The 18645-nt window shown below is 32.7% G+C and overlaps 1 protein-coding gene across 3 annotated transcripts in view; it reads right to left on the bottom strand.

The window, feature by feature from the left end:
- Nucleotides 1-18645, bottom strand: part of UNC80 (unc-80 subunit of NALCN channel complex) — a 185841-nt gene that overhangs the window by 108339 nt on the left and 58857 nt on the right. For all 3 annotated transcript variants that reach the window (XM_039844657.1, XM_039844658.1, XM_039844660.1), the window contains exons 21-22: nt 16741-16837; nt 10523-10695 (exon numbers count right to left, since the gene is read on the bottom strand). In XM_039844657.1, the coding sequence (XP_039700591.1) occupies nt 10523-10695; nt 16741-16837 (270 nt within the window). The remainder of the gene's footprint in view (nt 1-10522; nt 10696-16740; nt 16838-18645) is intronic.

The raw sequence follows: 18645 nt of genomic DNA, 5'->3' as shown, positions 1-18645 counted from the left end.
AAGGAAGGGAGGAGAGAGGAGGGGAGAGGAGGAGAGGGGAGGGAAAGGAAAGGAAAGGAAAGGAGGGACTCTTTTATGAGATTTCCTAATCAAAATCCTACATTCTCATGTAAGTTTGGATGAGAATGGGTACTACTTCCATGTTCCTTGTCCTCAAAAAATAGTTTAAAACATGACCTTAGGTTGGTGATGCTTTCAGGTGCTTGAGAAAAGAAACAAAAATCCTCTCTGGAAGAATACTTTAAACGAGCTTCTGAAATCTTCAAACTTGACTGTGCATAAGAGTCACTTCAGAATATGGATAAAATAGACTCCTTGGTGCCACCTCCAGAGATTCTGATTCAGTAGATCTGTTGCAGGGCCTGAAAATTTGCATTTTTAACATGCTTACAGATAATGTTGGTTTTTTAGATCAGGTTTTTTTAACTTCAGCACTATTGACAGTTTGCACGAGACAATTCTTTCTTTGTAGGGGGTATACTATGTATTATGGATGTTTATCAGCATCTTTGGTATCTACTCACTGGATACCAGTAGCAATTCCCAGGTTGCGACAACCAAAAATTCCTCCAGATATTGTCAGTGTCCCTGGTGGGCAAAATTATCCCTGGTTAAGAACCATGGGATTAGACACAGTTGAAAAAAAGAGACAAAATGGAAGACATATCTCAGAAAATTACCCAAGATACAGCATAGAAAGAGACAAAGAAATAAAAAATATGAGAGGTTGTCAAAAACAAGATAACCTGGGGAAATCTATCATACATCTTTTCAATTTATACAAGTAAAGATTATAGAAAATGTGAAAGACACAATCTTTGAAGAGATAATAGTTGAAAAATATTCGGAATAGATGTATGCCAATTACATGATTCAGGGGCTTAAGGAGCCTCTAATAAGAAAAATCAGCTAGAAACATTTTAGTAAAATGTCAAAATGTCAATAATAAAGAGATGATATTAAAAATAGCTAGTGGAAGGAGAAGGAACAGATTACCTATAAAGGAATGTCAATTAACAAGAGAATGAAATAATATCTTTGAAGTACAGAAAGAAAATCTTAGCCTAATTATAATTCCAGTAAAAGTATCTTTCAAGAATGAGACCAAAATAAAGTCTTTTTTAAGTAAACTGTCGCTGAGAGAGCTACTGCCAACTGATCATCACTAAAGAAACTTTTGAAAGTTCAGAAGAAGGATATAGATCTTAGAAAGAATGTCTGAGATGCAAGGAGAAATGGTGAGCAAAGAATATGCTAAGTTTCAGGGTAAATTTTAAAATAATTTTCCTAAAAATTAATTTTAAACATTTCCACTTTGTCAATGTTAAAACAAACAAACTAAAAAGGAGAACTGAATCTTGAACAACAGTTGGGGTTATCTACAGTCTTTTATATTTTGAGAAAACAGTAAAGATATTCATTAATCTTAGACTTTATTTAGCTAAATATGTATGCAATTAAAAAACATATAGAATATAATAATTTCTAAACTAGTAAAGGAAAATAAATAAAACAAAGCTAAACCAAACCAAAGCAAGAGAAATAAAACAAAATCAAACACAATTTAAAAGAAAGCATGAAATGAAAACAATACAAACACAATGAAATAACAAAAAAAAAATGTAATAGGCAAAGGCAGAAGTGAATTTATATAAGTAATCATAATCTGTGCAATGCAACTAAATTTTCTAGAAAAAAAGATTGTTAAAATGGTATAAAACTTCAAATATATGCATTTTTTTTAAAACAAGGGACATACCCAAAATACAAAGATATAGAAAATTTGAAAGTAAAGCATTCACAAAAAAAATCATACTAGACCAATGCTAACCCAATAAAACTGTTTCAACTATATTAGCATCACAGAAAAATATATCTTAAGGTAAAAAGCATTACTAGAAATAAACTGGGTCACTAGATAGTGATAAAAGGTTCAAAGCACCACATACATTTGATACTTCTAAATAGTCTACTTCTAAATAAATAAAACAAAAATTGTCAAACTACAAGTATAAATAAATAAATTTGCCATCATAGTGGAGATTTTAACATAACTTAAAAACTGAAAATTGATAATGTTCCACTTCATAATGCAAGTCTAAATTAATTGCAAAAAATCAGTATCTGAAAATGAAGTTAGAAATCAATAACAAACGGATACCTAACAAAACCCCAGAATTTATAAATTGAAACACACACACACATATATGTTTAAATAACCCATGGGTCAAAAAGAAAATCATTAAAGAAATTAAAAAGCACTTGAAATAAATTATAACAAAAATATAACTTAACAAAATCTATAGCAAGTAGTTAAAATAGTACTTAGAGGGAAAATGATAGCTAAATGCTCAGTTTTGGAAAAAAAAAAAGATGAGCTAAGCAATTAACTAATAAAGAATAATATGATAATTAACTAATAAAGAATAATATGATAAATTTAAAGCAAGAAGAAAATAATAAAAATAAGAGCAAGAATTAATGAATTAGAGAACAAATATACAATAAAGAGAATCCACAAGGCGATTAAAAAAGACTAATGAAATTGACAAATATCTGACAAAACAAATCAAGAAAAAAAAGAAATGATTTTAGGAATAAAAATAAAAATAACGACAGATGCTGCAAAGATTAAAAACTAATAAAATGTTACGATCAGTTTTACACCAACAAATACGAAAATGTAGGTGAAACTGACAAATTACTGAAAAAATTAAAATTACTTAAACTAACTTAAGAAGAAATAAAACTTTTGAATAATCAACTCAGATCTGAATTTCATTTTGAATTTCAATTATCTCTAAATTTATCTATACACTCAATGTAATTCCAAGAATAAATCAAAAGATTTTCATGGAACCTGACACGCTAATTATAAAATTCACATGGAAGAGCAAAGAGCCGAGAATAGCCAAGATGGTGTTAAAAGTTCTAGCTATCAAGACAGAGTAGATCAACTCAGGGTACACAGGGAATGGAACAGAAAGAAACTCAGAATCATACCCATGCATGTACGAAAACCTGACACATGATTAAGATGGCATTGCACATCAGAGAATAAAGTATGAACTGGTAAATTTATTATGTGAGGACAATTATTTTTCCATGTGAAAAAAATAAAGAGAACAAATTCCTATCTTATACCATTCACACAGTATATTCTAGCTAAAGATAAGTATGAAATGTATACTTTAAAACTTTTAGAGGAAAATATAAGAATGTATTTATTACTTTAGATTGCTTTAAAAAGACATAAATGCTATCCATCGAAGAAAATTTTGATTAATTAAATTACATTAAATTAAAATTTTCTCTAACATTAAGGAATGAAGAAAAAATGAGCTACAAACTGGGAGATGATGCAATGTAAGAAGAGAAAATGGATTATTATTGATGCTATATTCTCTTTTAAAATTATTAACAAAGACAAACAATCTTCCAATAAAAGAATAAACAAAGGACATTAATGGAATCTTTTGCCAAAGTTAAACATGAATGGTAAATAAACCTATGAAAAGATATTCCAAACTTTAGGTTCAAATATGGAATATTGTTACTTTCACACATCAGATAGGTAAAAATAAAAATGTTGACAGTACACGTATTAGAGCTTTTACTACACTGTTGGTGCCTGTGTTTAATTGTTGAAACTATGAAATATGCTTTGGCATCATATAGTAAAATGATGCCTGATTTTCTCTCTTAGGTGTATTTACAAAACTCCAATGAATCAAGGCAGACATGCAGTAATTTTCATGAAGGCATTGTTCAAAATAGCCAAAATTTTGGGAAAAATACAAATGTCCATTTGACATAGAATGGATATATAAATTGTGGTATATTCAAACCAACAAATACCATTCATGGGTGAAAATTAATGTATTGATGCTAAATGCATCAAGGATGAACTTAAACTTAATGTCAAACAAAGAAGATATCATGCTTTAACTTAAATGAATTACAAAACTAAGCAAAAGAAAGGAAAACAAAGGTATATATTCCCTAGGGATATAAACACATGTGGTAAAATAAAGCAAGCACAGGAACAATTAAAACAAAGTTTAAGACAGCAGTGTCTTCTTGGAAGGTAGAGGTATGTGATCAGGGAATGGAATACAAGGGACTTTAAAGAAACTGGAAATGTCCTATTCTTTAAGGTATGTAGTAGATACATGACATCTAAATTTTTTTCTTTACTCTAAATATTTATGATATGTATTCTTTTTATGCTACATTTCATAGTTAGACATATTCTTAAAAATTTAATAATATGGAAGTACCACCAGAATTAAGGGAATAATTTGATGACATGTGATTACTACTGAATTATTTCAATTTTTCTTATGATTCGAAAGAGAACACAATATTATTTTGCTTTGAGAGTTCCTCTTATGCATATATTTCTATTTCCTTGAAAGGAGCTATTTTGCTTTGATCATCAACTAGTCTTGTGATGGTAAGCCTCAATGTAGATTAATTTTGATGCAGTGGACCTGAAAGCATGACCATACCTGTAGTTACCAAATGTCTCATTTTCCCTGGAGAGTTCCAGTTTATGTCTATTTAATTGGTATAGTTATTGATGCACCTCATTTCCCTCTCAAGTGTCCCAGTTTTGATAAAAATTATATAATCATTCCTAAAGTGATCTAGTTACAAGGTTATGTAATTTCATATGAATTAGGTTTTCTCCATCCACAGACGAGGGGAAATTCTATGATCTTACCTTTTTTTTCATTGACTTTCTTATACTCATGTAATTGTTTCTAAAGTAAACTGGCATTATTACTAGTGTTATTCATGTTAAAAATTACCAATAAATTAGAAATCACTGTCTGTAAATGTTATATATTCAACTAGATTTTTTTAAAGGATAGAATAGTCACCTAAAATATATGGAAAACAGACAGAAGTGCCTTTTGTTTGAACCACTTAATTTTTCTTTTTCTGTGCTTGTAGATTACATAAACCTAGAAGTAAAATGAGTCCTTTCTAAAACATGTCTTTTTAATAATGCCTTACAGCTGGATCTATTAAATTTATACTAAAGAGTATGAGGAAGAGCTGTGCTGGACTTAAAATTGAACCAATTACCCCTCAGTTTAGTAGTCATAGCAATAATGACAAGAGGATTGTCTAAAACAAACCCTTCAGATTGACAAGACTTTGAACATTGACATTTGTAGTATTTCTTTCATTTATTAACACTATGATTCTAAAGAAAACTGCAAACTTGAAAAAAAACCACATTTAAATCCTATGATTATGGCAACAAAATAGTTCTGAAATAAAAATTATGTCATAATGCAAAAATTGTATTTAAGTTGCACTTAAAAACAATTTTAAGCAAGCAATAAAAGAGATGAGAGAAAGTATTGGACTAGAATATGATGATGAACTGAACACATTCATTTTCCCCCATCTCTCCCAAATCCTATCTGATGAAATGGTAGAATCTATAACTATGTTTATATTTGTATCTTAGCTATATCTGTATCACATCTGCATATCTGTCATCTGTCATCTTCATCTGCATCTATATCTCTATATATTTCTATATTCATATTTCCATCTATATTCACACACATGACTGAAACTACGAATGCGCTGAAAAACATTGTGAGTGTGAAGCATTTCTGAAAGTCAGGAAGCAGATGAGATCAGATATGAAGTGAAGCTAAATACAGAAGAAACAATAGTTTAAAACACATTGAGCAGAAGACATATGTGAAAGAGTAATCCTGAGAAACTCCTAACCCAGATCAATAGGTATGAACAACTTAGATGTCACACCTGTCCAAATAACGGTAAACACAGAATGCTACTTTAATTCAAGCACACAGGACATGAAGCTACATTTCCCTTTCTCTCAGTCCACTTGTCAGAATTCCCAAGTGACTTTAGTTCCTTCATTTTTCTGTAAATGAGAAACTGAAATTTAAGTGTGCCCTTATTTAGGCACCATTTTCCTGGCTTGATCCTTTCCTCTCATATGAAAAATAAGATAATTCATGTGAAGGTACTTTGTATAAACCATCAAGTGTAATAAAAATGTTACTACTGTCATCCTCTACCACCACATCTGTCACCATTGCTGTCACCACCACTACCACCATGACTACCATCACCACCATCATCACTTGTCCCTTTTATTCAACCAACCTGATCTATCTGGTTTCTTTCTCTTTGTCTCATAATGGAAACCAATGGGCTCCTTTAAATCTTGACTGATTCTGATATCTGATATCTGATCTTTGTCCTCAGCATACTCCTTGGCTTTGACCTAGAATCAAAGATTCTCCGGTATTCAAAAAACTTGCACAAATCATCCAATTCTTGAGCCCCCTGTGCGCTGGCTCCCATTGAATCCAGTCTAATCACAAAGAGCTCATTACTTTCTAATGCAGCTACTTTATCACTAGACATCAATAATGATCAGAAAATGCCTCTCTGCTTTGAGGCACAAAAGACATTGCTTATAAGCATCGAACTCTCTTTATTTTATTTTTTACCATGAGATAGATAAAATTGAGAAGGTTAACCAAGGCCAAGAAGATTCCACAGGAAAGTGAAAAAAGGAGAGTCGAGTCATCTGGTAACTATCTGCTCAAAGTTTTATTTTGGGGAGCTTTTAAGGTTTCCACGGGATTCAGCCCAACTTAATGGTAAGAGTCAAGCTACAGCCAGGAATAGAATATACTGGCATCTGGAAACCCCCAAATCACATCTCCCTGGAAAATCTAAGCACTACAGCAGTTGGAAATCAGACAGATATGGAAACATTCGATGAGAGGGAATAAAATCTCAGCATCCAAGAGACTTGAGTATCACAGTTTTCATCAATATTCTTCCTAAAATAATCTCAGAAACCAGTATTAATTTAGAATAATTAATTCAGTATTAAACTAGCAATTCAGAAACCAGTAAGAATTTGTTCTATTGGGATTATTTTTCAAACCTTCAAATGTGTTATTCTCTTTGCGACAAACCTCATATTTCTCCCATGCCCACATATTGTATATAAAACCTAAAAGCTTTCTATGTAGGAAGCAATTATTCCTTCTGTTTTTATGTCATCCATAAATGTTAATAAAATCATTATAATTACTTGACTAAAGAGTCTCATTTTGCCAGTGATAATGCCTTGAGAGTGAGTTCTTTTTGGTATCAGAGATGTTTTCTGGGGAGAGTCCATGGAGCCTTCTGATATCATATGCTAAATTTTGTCTATAAGCGAACTTCTCTTGGGAGAATTTCGACAGTTTTTATACAATTCTAAAAAAGTCTATGCCCCCAATATGTTAAAAATCACTGCTTTAGAGGGTGAATGTGTGGTATGAATTTTTAAAATTGAAAATCTCCTATATTTTCGTATTATGTATTCATTTGTAGTTGCACAATAAGAAAACTTTCTAAAAGAGTCAAATGTTTTTGGACCATTAAAGATCATTCACAATCTTTTTTTATTATGGAGACCATACACATTTAAGTATATTTTCAATGTATCAAGAGAGACTCATTCCGATTATTAAGTAATTTTTTTTACATATAATATGAAAGCATATGATATTGCTAACAGACTCCTGAATGGAATCAGAAGACTAGTTAATAGTTTTAGCACCAACTGGACTTATAAGATCTTGCGCAAAGTTACTTCAGCTCTTGGGGCTTTGTCCTCTCATGTAGAAAATGTAGGAATGAAAAAAGCTGCTCAATAAAGTTCATTGCATAATGCATATTTATGTGGAGATGTCAGCTCAGGATCTCTAAAAGAGTGTGGGGCCTGGACCTTTCCACTGAGTGAAAGACAATCTATTATCTCTGTCATCAGGTACTTATTTTGCTGATAGTTGTCCAAATGCTATTATCTCATCATTTTCCAATTTGTATGGCCAGCTGGGCCTATATCTTTCTCTCAATATTTCAACAATAAGTTTAAATGATATGATTTGTTATTATTATTTTCCTTAATCTTACTGGGCAGTTGCTTGAGAAATTTGATGCCTCACTCATCTAAAAACTTCCAAAGTAGCTGTGACTTTAGGATTGAGACAAAGATAGACACTACGGTACCTTTGGAACACTACAAGCTTAAACCACCTGTAAAATGCTAATGGACAATTGTTATTGTGTACTTAACAACCATTCAACTAGCTTCAGTTATCTTTACACTCTTAATCACATTTGAACTATCAGGTAAAAAATTCAAAAATTACTATTTTTCCGTGTTTAAAAGCAAGTTCCTATAGTGATTGCACATATATTTTAAATGGGAGAGTCAAGATAGTAGAATAGAATCTATAAGTTCTATGAAGACAGACTTAGGTTCTAATCCACCACTATCCTTTGTGGGCTTTCTAGCCCTAGTCTTTTAGTTAGCCTTTCTGAGCTTCAATTTTTTCCTTTGGAAACAGAGTAGTCACACAGTAAATGTTAACCATTAGTTTATCAACTTTAGAATACTGTACACTAGGAAGTCTGGAAAATAGATCACTATACAAATATCATCTTTATAAGAAAAGGTACAAACCAGGTGAAGCTCTCCACTGAGTTTTGCTGTGTTATCATTAATAGGTAGCACCATATCTGGCACATAGGAAGCTCTCAGAAGACATCGTTGGAATTAATTAATTATTGCACAGTGAATATCTTGTAAGCCACACTGATTCTAGGCTTTTTAATTGCACCACCCATGCCATTTGATATAACTGACACGGTAAGAACTGCCCCTCCTCCATGAGTACATCTAGTCCAAAATTACTATTCAGGGAGGGGCCAAGTCCACTCATTCTTATTGCTCTCTCACTATTACCCTGTTATTTCAAGATTTCCTTCCATTCTCTAATCAAATCCTGCACCATGCAGTGGTGTTGGATATTTTATACTCTGTCAACATTTTCTTATCATTGAAAATCTGAGAGTTATAGTATAAAAATGTATGGACATTTTAATGAGCATTTCTTAAGTAAAATAAGATGAGGGCATATTTACTGGTTATTAGTATTTTCAGTGAACTGGCTATTCGTGTACTTATCTATTTGTTTAAATGTTCGATTGAATTGTTTGTCCTTTCCCTATTAATTTGTTACATTTATTTATTTTAATCTGTTCCTTTGGAATAGATCAAGATGTGGTTAAGAACCAAGCATGACTCAAAGGAGTGACAAGTTAGTTACCACTTTCCCATTTAGAAAACAAGAGATTGACTCCTTGCCTGGTCTAGCTCTCATGCTTTAAACAGGCATCTCTTGTTCTTTGATTGTTTAATGCCACCAGCCTCAGGTCTCCTGGAGACTTATGACTGTCTATATTTTACACTCACCATAGCATATATCAATGCTCATTGAATATTTTGGAATTTACAAAAGTCTTTGCAAACGCCAATATCCAGGAATGGGAAACTGACTGAAAAATCTTATATAATGACAAGTCATAATTTTGGGTGATGGCAGTGGTATTTGCTTTTTGGGCTTCAGTAAAGCCACATACTTTGCGGTCACTAAATATCCTGAGAACCATAGTTGCATATGTCACAGAAAAATGTCATGAATTACATAATGTTTGGATGATTTTCCAAGATACAATATAAGTGGCCAGTGGTCGCTTATTTATGTGTTGTAAAACCTAGGATCATTCGTAGGCAGGCTTCAAGCTTTTTGTTGTAATAAAGTCTATTTTAGTTTTTGTTTCTCAAAAGAGAATATAAAATATTTTATTTCTTGATATTTACTTATACTTTGTACTTAGTAGTTATACAGTGTTTCACGAGTTTACTAAACCAGAAGGTAAATAAAGGAAATTGAGAGGCTGAGCTCAAATTCATATCTGGGCTTAGTGTACCTGACCAAAACACTGTCTATCAAAATCCACATTACTCTTTAATCCCTTACATGTATGTAATACCATAACATGTTCAATGCACTTTTGGTCAATTAATTTAAACTGATTTTTGCTTTATACTTTCTCTCCAACTGACAATTAAACTAAGACTCAGTGTGTAAAGGACTAATACATGACATAATAATAGACTAATAATAGGACTAATAATAGACATAAGACCAAGAATAATGTAATAATAACAATAATAATAATGACCCATTTTATTGAGCAGTTACTATATTTCGGGCACTATAATGAGGGCTTTACATCTGATATCTCATTTAATCCTCAACCCTAGGAGGTAGCTATAATATTATATAACTCTTACTCTTGTTTTACAGAGGTTTAGCTAGTAAATATCAGCACAATTTTAACCCTGGCAGTCTGGTTCCAGAGCCCTCACATACTTTTCATCATGATGCTATATATTCTACTTCCCGAAACATATTAAGATTTGCCTTTTTTTTCTCTCACCACACCACCTTTCTTCCTCTTTTTGATACTAATTTTGAGAAAATAATAAAGAAAAGAAAAGAGAAGAGAAGAAAAGAAAAGATAACCCCACAGTGTGGATTAGGATTCCTCCATTAATGGCATTAACTGGCATAGGGAACAAGGTGGGCAAATTCTTCCAATAACTTACAAGATCCAGAGCAGCTGCCAGGATGGATGCATCAGGAATTGTGCCAGGCTCACAGCAGTTTAATAGAAATTGAAAGCGCTTCATGCCTTGTCGGATTGCCCCAAGATTCACCACATTTTTGCTTTTTCCACCATCTTGGTTGGAAGACAGATGTTCATCAAAACTATGACAACCTATGGTGGAAAAATAGAAGAGACAGTGTGCAATGGATCGCAGATTTAAAAAGAGCATCAAAGTTGTTACAATGGTTTTCGGAGTGTTGGCTAAAAGCTTTCTCCCTAACTCCACCTTTCTTCTTTTTATCTTAATGCTTATTTGGACTCACCCTGACTTTTGGGATTTGTTGACACATAGCACATATAGAGGTGAGGTCTTACATAAGTATTCGAGTATGGGGTCTGATCATTTTGCTACCAGGTCTCCTCTCTAATACTGGTAAGAGCTCTTGGTATATTTAAAATGACTTTTCTTGAAATAAGCAACTAATCTTTATTTTTATAGAAGACGCAATCACTGTGCAATTTCAGATCTGTGACAATAAACTGGTATCTAGAACAACATCTTGATATCTCAGTTATAATGCAAAGAATCGCTGACTATTAGAGTTGTAAAGGACCTTAGAGCCTGGTTGTTTAATTCCAGGATTGCCAAACCTGGCTGTGTATCGAAATTATCTACAAAGTTCCTGAATCTCATCTAGACCTTCGGAATCAGAATCTCTGGATATGGAGTGTAAAAATTTGTGCTTTGTAAAGGCTCCCAGATGACAACGATGTAGCCAGATTGACCCCACACTGTGCTTAGAAGTTGCGAACCACTGATCCCTATCCTTTTATTTTTCCATAGTTAAGTTACCTACAAACAAAAATCAGTCTGGAGCTTATTAACATACTAGAGATTTTGATAGATCTGAGGGCCATGTATAATTTTACAAACACATCACCGATTTTGATGCAGAAAGTCTAAAGATCCCACATTAAGGGAAAGTATTATTTTTCATCAGTTTATCCCCAAGTACATTTTAAAAAATCTAAATATCTCATCACTCTTCTATAGCTTCTAATATGTATAAATTTTTAATTTTTCATATATAAAGTTATGATGTTGAACATCATTTTTAAAACCAGGCCCAAGCCCCTTCTCATGATTCTGAAATGTAACTCTGACATCTAAGAATGTACCCTCCCCCACTGATTTAGAGCTTGGCTTAATTTGTGCTCACACCATTTATTTGCAATGTTACTAAGTTCTGGTCCTCACTGAGAAGTCACAGCTCTGCTTTCCTAAAATGGTTTTCTCACCTCTTCCGTCAAGAATACCCTGATTCCTCCCACCCATTGCCTCATTTTCCCATCTACTGCCTCAGCACAGGCAAATGCATGTATGATGTCTGGGATTTGTTTTAAAACACATTAAAAAACATAAAAGGCAAATGCATGTATGATGTCTGGGATTTGTTTTAAAACACATTAAAAAACATAAAAGATGAAGCAAATGTGGACATATTTTGATTATTATTGCAAATGCATGATGGATATTTAGGGTCTGTTGGACCATTTTCTATTTTTGTCTGCATTCGAAACTTTTCATTAGTACAAAAAATGGCTCAGGATATAATTAAAATGCCATTATAAAAATTTCCCATATTTCATTCTTTGTGGGAAGGTTTCCTTCTCAGATGCAAGTATTCCATATTCAAAATTCCATATTCAACACCTTCATAATTTTTTTCAGTTAGCGTAGAGAATTTCATATCAATTGCAAAAGGAAGTAGCACAAGAAGAATCTGATGGTGGAAAAAAATTCAGAAGACAGTATTTCAAATGGCACAAAGTAGGATGGGTAAAAGCTACAGAGGAGGAAAAATTATATCCTGAAACACCTTGTTTGTAGACTGCTGCCTTCAAAATGCTACTCTATTTATTCATAGGGCATTACCAAAGCTACAAGAACAGGAAACTCCTGTTATTTTTCCTATCTGTATGTCACTTTAGTACTCATTTATATACAGTCCTTTAATAGTTACACATATCAGAGGAAATCTCATCCATTAAAAAAAGTATAACCTTAACAGTCCCTTAAACTTCAAACTTAAGATAGGCCCCAAATCATAAGATTTTTTTCTCTTAAGTGAATCTAGTTTTTTTTATTATTACTAAGGTTAGGATTTAAAATCCATTAGGTATTAAAATACATAAGGAGCATGCTACAAGTAAAAGTGGAAAGTTTCCACTGTATCTATACAGCATTATTAGATAACAATATAATATATGCTACCATTTTTGAGCATTTAGTATGTGTCAGGTACTATATGAAATATTTTATATATTATTTTGTTTATTTTTTGTAACAGTTCTATAAAATAGATCTTAAAGATGGTTTTAAAAAGAGAGAGAGAAGAGGAGAGAATACGAAGACAGAGAGATTAAGTGAGAAGGGACAAGTTAAGTGGCCCAGTCTAAGTTCATACAATAGAATGTTTATAATGTCAGGATTCACATCGAGACCTAAGGACCACGTGTACTTAGGTCTCGATGCACGCGTACCATTGCACCACACTGTGTCTCTAGACTACACAGATGTTTGTGTTGAAAGAGGTCAGACTTTTATATCCTGGTGAAGGTAGTGACTATGTCAGGAAAACTTATTGTAAGAAATAAGTCAACATTATCCATGTGACAACTGTGAAGTTGGACCCTGCTGGCATTTTATAGTGTAATACCAAAAGCAATGTTAAAAAGTAATTTGGCTATAAAAATGTATCTCTTCTTTATCAATGTTTTATATAAACTTACTAGGGTATAAGGATGCCTCTTGGTTTCCTTGGCCATGATGAATTTTTTTTTAGTCTCAATATATTTTAGTTGCATTTATTTGCTTTTTTTAACATTAAAATAATGAGGTATAATTTACACAGAATGCATTTTTTATAAGCTGTAAAATTTAAAAAGGAGTACTTCAAAATCTAGTATTTCTTTAAGCAGCATTTCCTACAGAGTTTATGGCAAAGCTGAGCATATAGAATGTATTCAGTAAATTTTGTTAATCAGTTAAAAAACGTTGCTTTCATTAATGAAATAATTTCCTTCACAGACATTTCTAAAATGAAATATTCTCAATGAATATGGAAACACAAAAGAAAAAAAATAACTGATCTCTGAACACAATTTCAGTTTTGTTAAATGTTCAGCAGATTTATTTTTCATTTGTTGAATAATTTTGGAGATTTTAAAGAATTCTATTCGCTATTGCATTTTATCTTAATGCATTGAAGTTTTGAGTACTACATACATTAAAATTGATGATAAGAACATTTGATGTTTATTTTCTTTAACAATTTTAAAGAAACAGAGAAAATATGTAATTAAATTAAAATAATTTAAATAAGAAAGAAAAGGACAATATATCTATAATGGTTGCACAGGGATCATTTATACACATAGATTTCAATGGAAGGAAAGAAAGATGAAGGAAGGAAGAAAGGAAAGGAAAAAAGGAACAGAAAGGAAAGGGAAAAAGGAAAGGAAAGAGAAAAAAGGAATGGGATGGAACAGAAAGGAACGGAAAGGAACAGAAAGGAAAGGAAAAAGGAAAAAAGAAAAAGAAAGGAAGGGAAGGGAAGGGAAGGGAAGGGAAGGGAAAGAAGAGGAAGGGAGAGAGGGAGGAAGGGAGGAAGGGAGGAAGGAAGGGCAAAAGTATGCTCAAAGATAGATGTTCACATGGGCAAGGGCAAAGTACAATGTTGTTGCAAATTATAATTAGTTGCAAAATACAGAGTACTTAGATTAGCAGAGAAAGTTGTTTTGGTTCTTTAGAACCTGTCTTCTGCAAGAGATTCCGACAAAATTATCTCACAGAATTTCTTTTATAATTTTCAACAAACCAGAGAACATGGGATAATAGTGATGATGTACAAGCCATGTTCTCTTGCCAGTCAAAAGGTACAAAAAATATTCCAAATATCAGTCCTAGATTTTCTGTTTTTGTCTTCTAGACATACAGGAAGAGATTGTCTGCATTTCAAGTAGTGCTAACACAAACTCACCCTAGAATCAGGCTCTATGACTAGTCCACATCAAGTCTTTTCTATTTGTGAATAGAATATAAATAATGTACGCAATAATGGCTGAAATAGACATAGTGGTGAGAAAAACACAAATGAACTAGAGTTTATGAGGATGCTAATGATAACATGTTTGAAACAAAATAACAGAAAACATATAGTCCTATTACTTGAAGAAGAGAATGTAAGGATATCAAAGGAGGGTAAACAATTCGATTCTGCTTTCGTCCTTTACACCAAGGAAAAAAAAAATTCACAAATGGAAAAGTACAGAAAAGGTTCATTAAGAAGGCACCAAATTTAAGAGACCCTGCTCTCTGAGTCTAAGCCTTAGTTCCTTCAACTTACACTCTAGTGCACAGAATGAATTTAGAGATGTGATCACAATGACATCTAGCTAACAAGTCAAATGACAGCTAGCTAACATGGCACATACCTGAAGAACACATTTTAGCTCCACACTTCATCCTCAAAAAACTACCACACAAATCTCATTATAACACTGATGGTTCTAAACCCTAGATGTATCTTCTCTGAAATATCAAGAAGAGTGGAAAGAGTGCAAAAGGACTGAAAATGACAAAGGTTTGGGTTGTTAGGAAAATTCTTGAAACTGTAGACTAATAAACTTGATGTGTGCCCTAGCCAAATTCTATAAGAGATAATTAGATAGACAGGAATATTAAAAACAAAAACAAAAAACAGAAGTATCATAGAAACCACTGTAGTTTCATTAAGAATACATCATGTTGAACTAAGCTACATCCATCCTTTAGATAAAGTTATAAAGATATCAGTGAGATATTTTTTGGTAAAATCTGTTGATGTTTCTGTAATTAAGTAGAAAAGTATTTGTCAATCGCTAGTAAATTAAGTTATCTAATTGGCTGAAAAACTGTACCCACAAATTGTTACTTAATAAAAGTCAACTAAAAGTGTTCTAGGAGTTATATCTTTGTCTTTGTCCTGTTTGGTAAGAACGTCAATGACCTACGTAAAAACATGGAAATGGGTATATCTCTGCAGATGGATCTTTATAGCATAACTGTTAAAAAAAAAAAAAGATTCAGAATTCAACTTAGTTTGGGTTTTGTTTCTTAAATTCTTTCCTGGACAAGTGACTTAATGACTCTCAAGTCAATAAAATTAAAATTTTATTTATTTTGAGATGAAGAATTAATAATGGTTACATCAAAGTCAAGCATGATATATACTCATGTCAAGGAGAGCTGGCAAAAATTAATCCAAAATTTCATATAAACCAAGTATGTGATGTGAAAATGGATAATGCAGTCTTAAATGTATTCATGCACTATATCCCTGGAGCTTAATAGTTCCACTATCTACTACACTGATTAAATTCAAAGATAGAATGTTGCATTCCACCTGAAGCTCCACATTTTGTAAAGCACAAAATCTATCTAGAATACATAGGAAAATTGAATCAGGATGGTGATAGATCTAGAGACTCTTTCATGTAAGGAAAACAAAAGGAATGAATGTTTAACCACAGAAAAGTGAGATGAAAGGAGAGCATATGAAATGGCTAATAGATGAAACTAGCATTGTGTGTGTGTGTGTGTGCACACGCACACACGTGTGGCTACCCATGTTATCACTAGGACCAGTGAACCAAATTTACGGCTATGCATATTATCAGAATGCAAGGAAAGCCTTTCTAACAATTAAAGCTGTCTAGTTCTGGAACAGGTTGCTTTGTAAAGTAATAAACACCCCCTCGGTGGAAGTGTTCAGAGGGTGGCTGGCCATCTGTCAGGGATATAATGTGCAGAATTTCTAAGTAGAAATTAAAAATAAAAAAAATAAGTGGGTGGATAAAAGGATATCTGAAGGTTCCTTAAAGCTCTTGGATTTTAGTAAAGGACAAACAGCAGAAGAGGTTATGTCTTATTCTTTGTAAAGGCTATGGGTAGTATTCATTACTTGGGAATGATGAACATAGTAGGGCTTTCATAAATGTCTCTTGAACCAATCTGATAACAAATAGAGAAGCTATAGATAGTGGTACAACACACATATGAGAGAGAAATGTATAAGACATGAATGGAAATAGAAAATGGACCATTTTATCTAATCAAATTTTTGTTCTACATGATGAAAGCTGGATGTAATTCTTAGGCTGCATAACATTTACCAAGACGCTTGAAGAAATTCTCTTCTTCATCTCTCCCATTTTCCATTCCACTCCCTGGTCCACCTTCAGAAAGCTTTACAGCACTGGTGAATTTGACCTGAGGAAAAAAATGAAAATAGTCAGATAACTAAATTCAAAGGCAATTCTTTGTGTTTATACTAACCCTTGCCTTGAAATATAAGTCATTTACAATATGAAGGTTACTTCAGTTCTTTTGACTTCCACATCTGGTTACTCAGTACAGTTGATTCCCATGTGCTAAAAAAGACATCACCTATAACTATAATTTGAAGGAGGATCCTGGTCATAGATTCAAAATAAAATAATCAGACACTATGAAAATAAGTAAAAAATTGAGGTATTCTTAGAGTTTATTCTGATGAAGTCCAAACTCGAATTCAGTAACAGAAAGCCATATTCATCCTTTACAAACAACAACACAATTGAGAATCAAACCAAAGTGAAAGCCAAATAGAAGATTTAAAATCTCTATAGAAGATCTAGTATAAATTAGTTATAAAGTAAAATATAATTAAAGTGTAATACCATGGTTTTTTTCTAAGAATTAAAATGTGTTCTTGATCTTGGCGACAGTACCCAAAATTTTCATCAAAGCAAGACTCTCAAATACTTTTGGCCAATTTTTTCAGCAAAAGGAAGGTGAAGGAGGAATTATAAATAGTCTTCTAAATGTCTTATAATGTTGTGATATTTTTATGTAATTTCAAAATATTACTTTTAAAACAAAGGGAAACCAGTTTTCATGAGATTTAAAGAAGAATGTAAGCATATAATTTGTATATGAAAAATGTAATTTATCATATACTGAAAATTACAGTGACCACCCCATGAATCATTCATAGGGAAGATTCTTATAAGAAATGGATTTCACTGAGAATCATTACCTTTTCCAAATTGTATGCTGTATATTGCTTAACAATATTATGAAAAAGCACTTAATGTGAAAAGTCATACTGAATTTCTTTATGTTTTTCAATAGGGAGAATGGCTCAGATAGTGAAAAAAAATATCAGAAGGAGAATAAATGGTGTTGCGTACACATATATACATGTAAAAGGAATCTCTATAGAATTACTGGATCTTTGGCTAGGAGCTTGAGATGTCAGGAATTGTACATGTATGTTAAAAAAAAATAATAACAAATGTTGGAGAGGATGTGGAGAAAAAGGAACCCTCATACACTGCTGGTGGGACTGCAGATTGGTACAGCCACTATGGACAACAGTATGGGGGTTCCTCAAAATAACTAAGAATTGATCTACCATATGATCCAGCAATCCCTCTGCTAGGTATTTACCCTAAAGACTTGAAAACCGATATCCAAAAGATATTTGCACACCATTGTTCATAGCAGCATTATTCACAGTGGCCAGGACATGGAAGCAACCAAAGTGTCCTACAATAGATGATTGGCTAAAGAAGCTGTGATACATATATACAATGGAATATTATTCAGCTATAAGAAGAAATGAAATACTGCCATTTGTGACAACACGGATGGACCTCGAGATAACCATGCTAAGCAAAATAAGCCAGACAGAAAAAGTAGAAAATCACGTGATATGGACAACAGTATGGAGGTTCCAATTTGCAGTCCCACCAGCAGTGTATGAGGGTTCCTTTTTATATGTGGGATATAAATCTAAAAGCAACAAACGAACAGGACAAACAAACAGAGACTCATGGACATGGGCTATAGACTAGCAGTTACCAGAGAGGAGGGAGGTAGATGGGGTAAAGGGGGTCAAATATGTGGTGACAGAAAGAAATTTAACTATGAGAGGTGAACACACAGTGTGCATGTGTGTGTGTGCATGCCTTAATGTTGAATTGTACACCTGAAACATTGGATTTCATTAACCAATGTCACTATAAAAAAACTAA

The sequence above is a fragment of the Pteropus medius genome, unplaced genomic scaffold (genome assembly GCF_902729225.1).
Source record: "Pteropus medius unplaced genomic scaffold, Ma_sr-lr_union100, whole genome shotgun sequence".
Taxonomy (NCBI): Eukaryota; Metazoa; Chordata; class Mammalia; order Chiroptera; family Pteropodidae; genus Pteropus; species Pteropus medius.
Note: the sequence above shows the minus strand (reverse complement) of the source record. Positions and strands in the feature narration are given on the sequence as shown.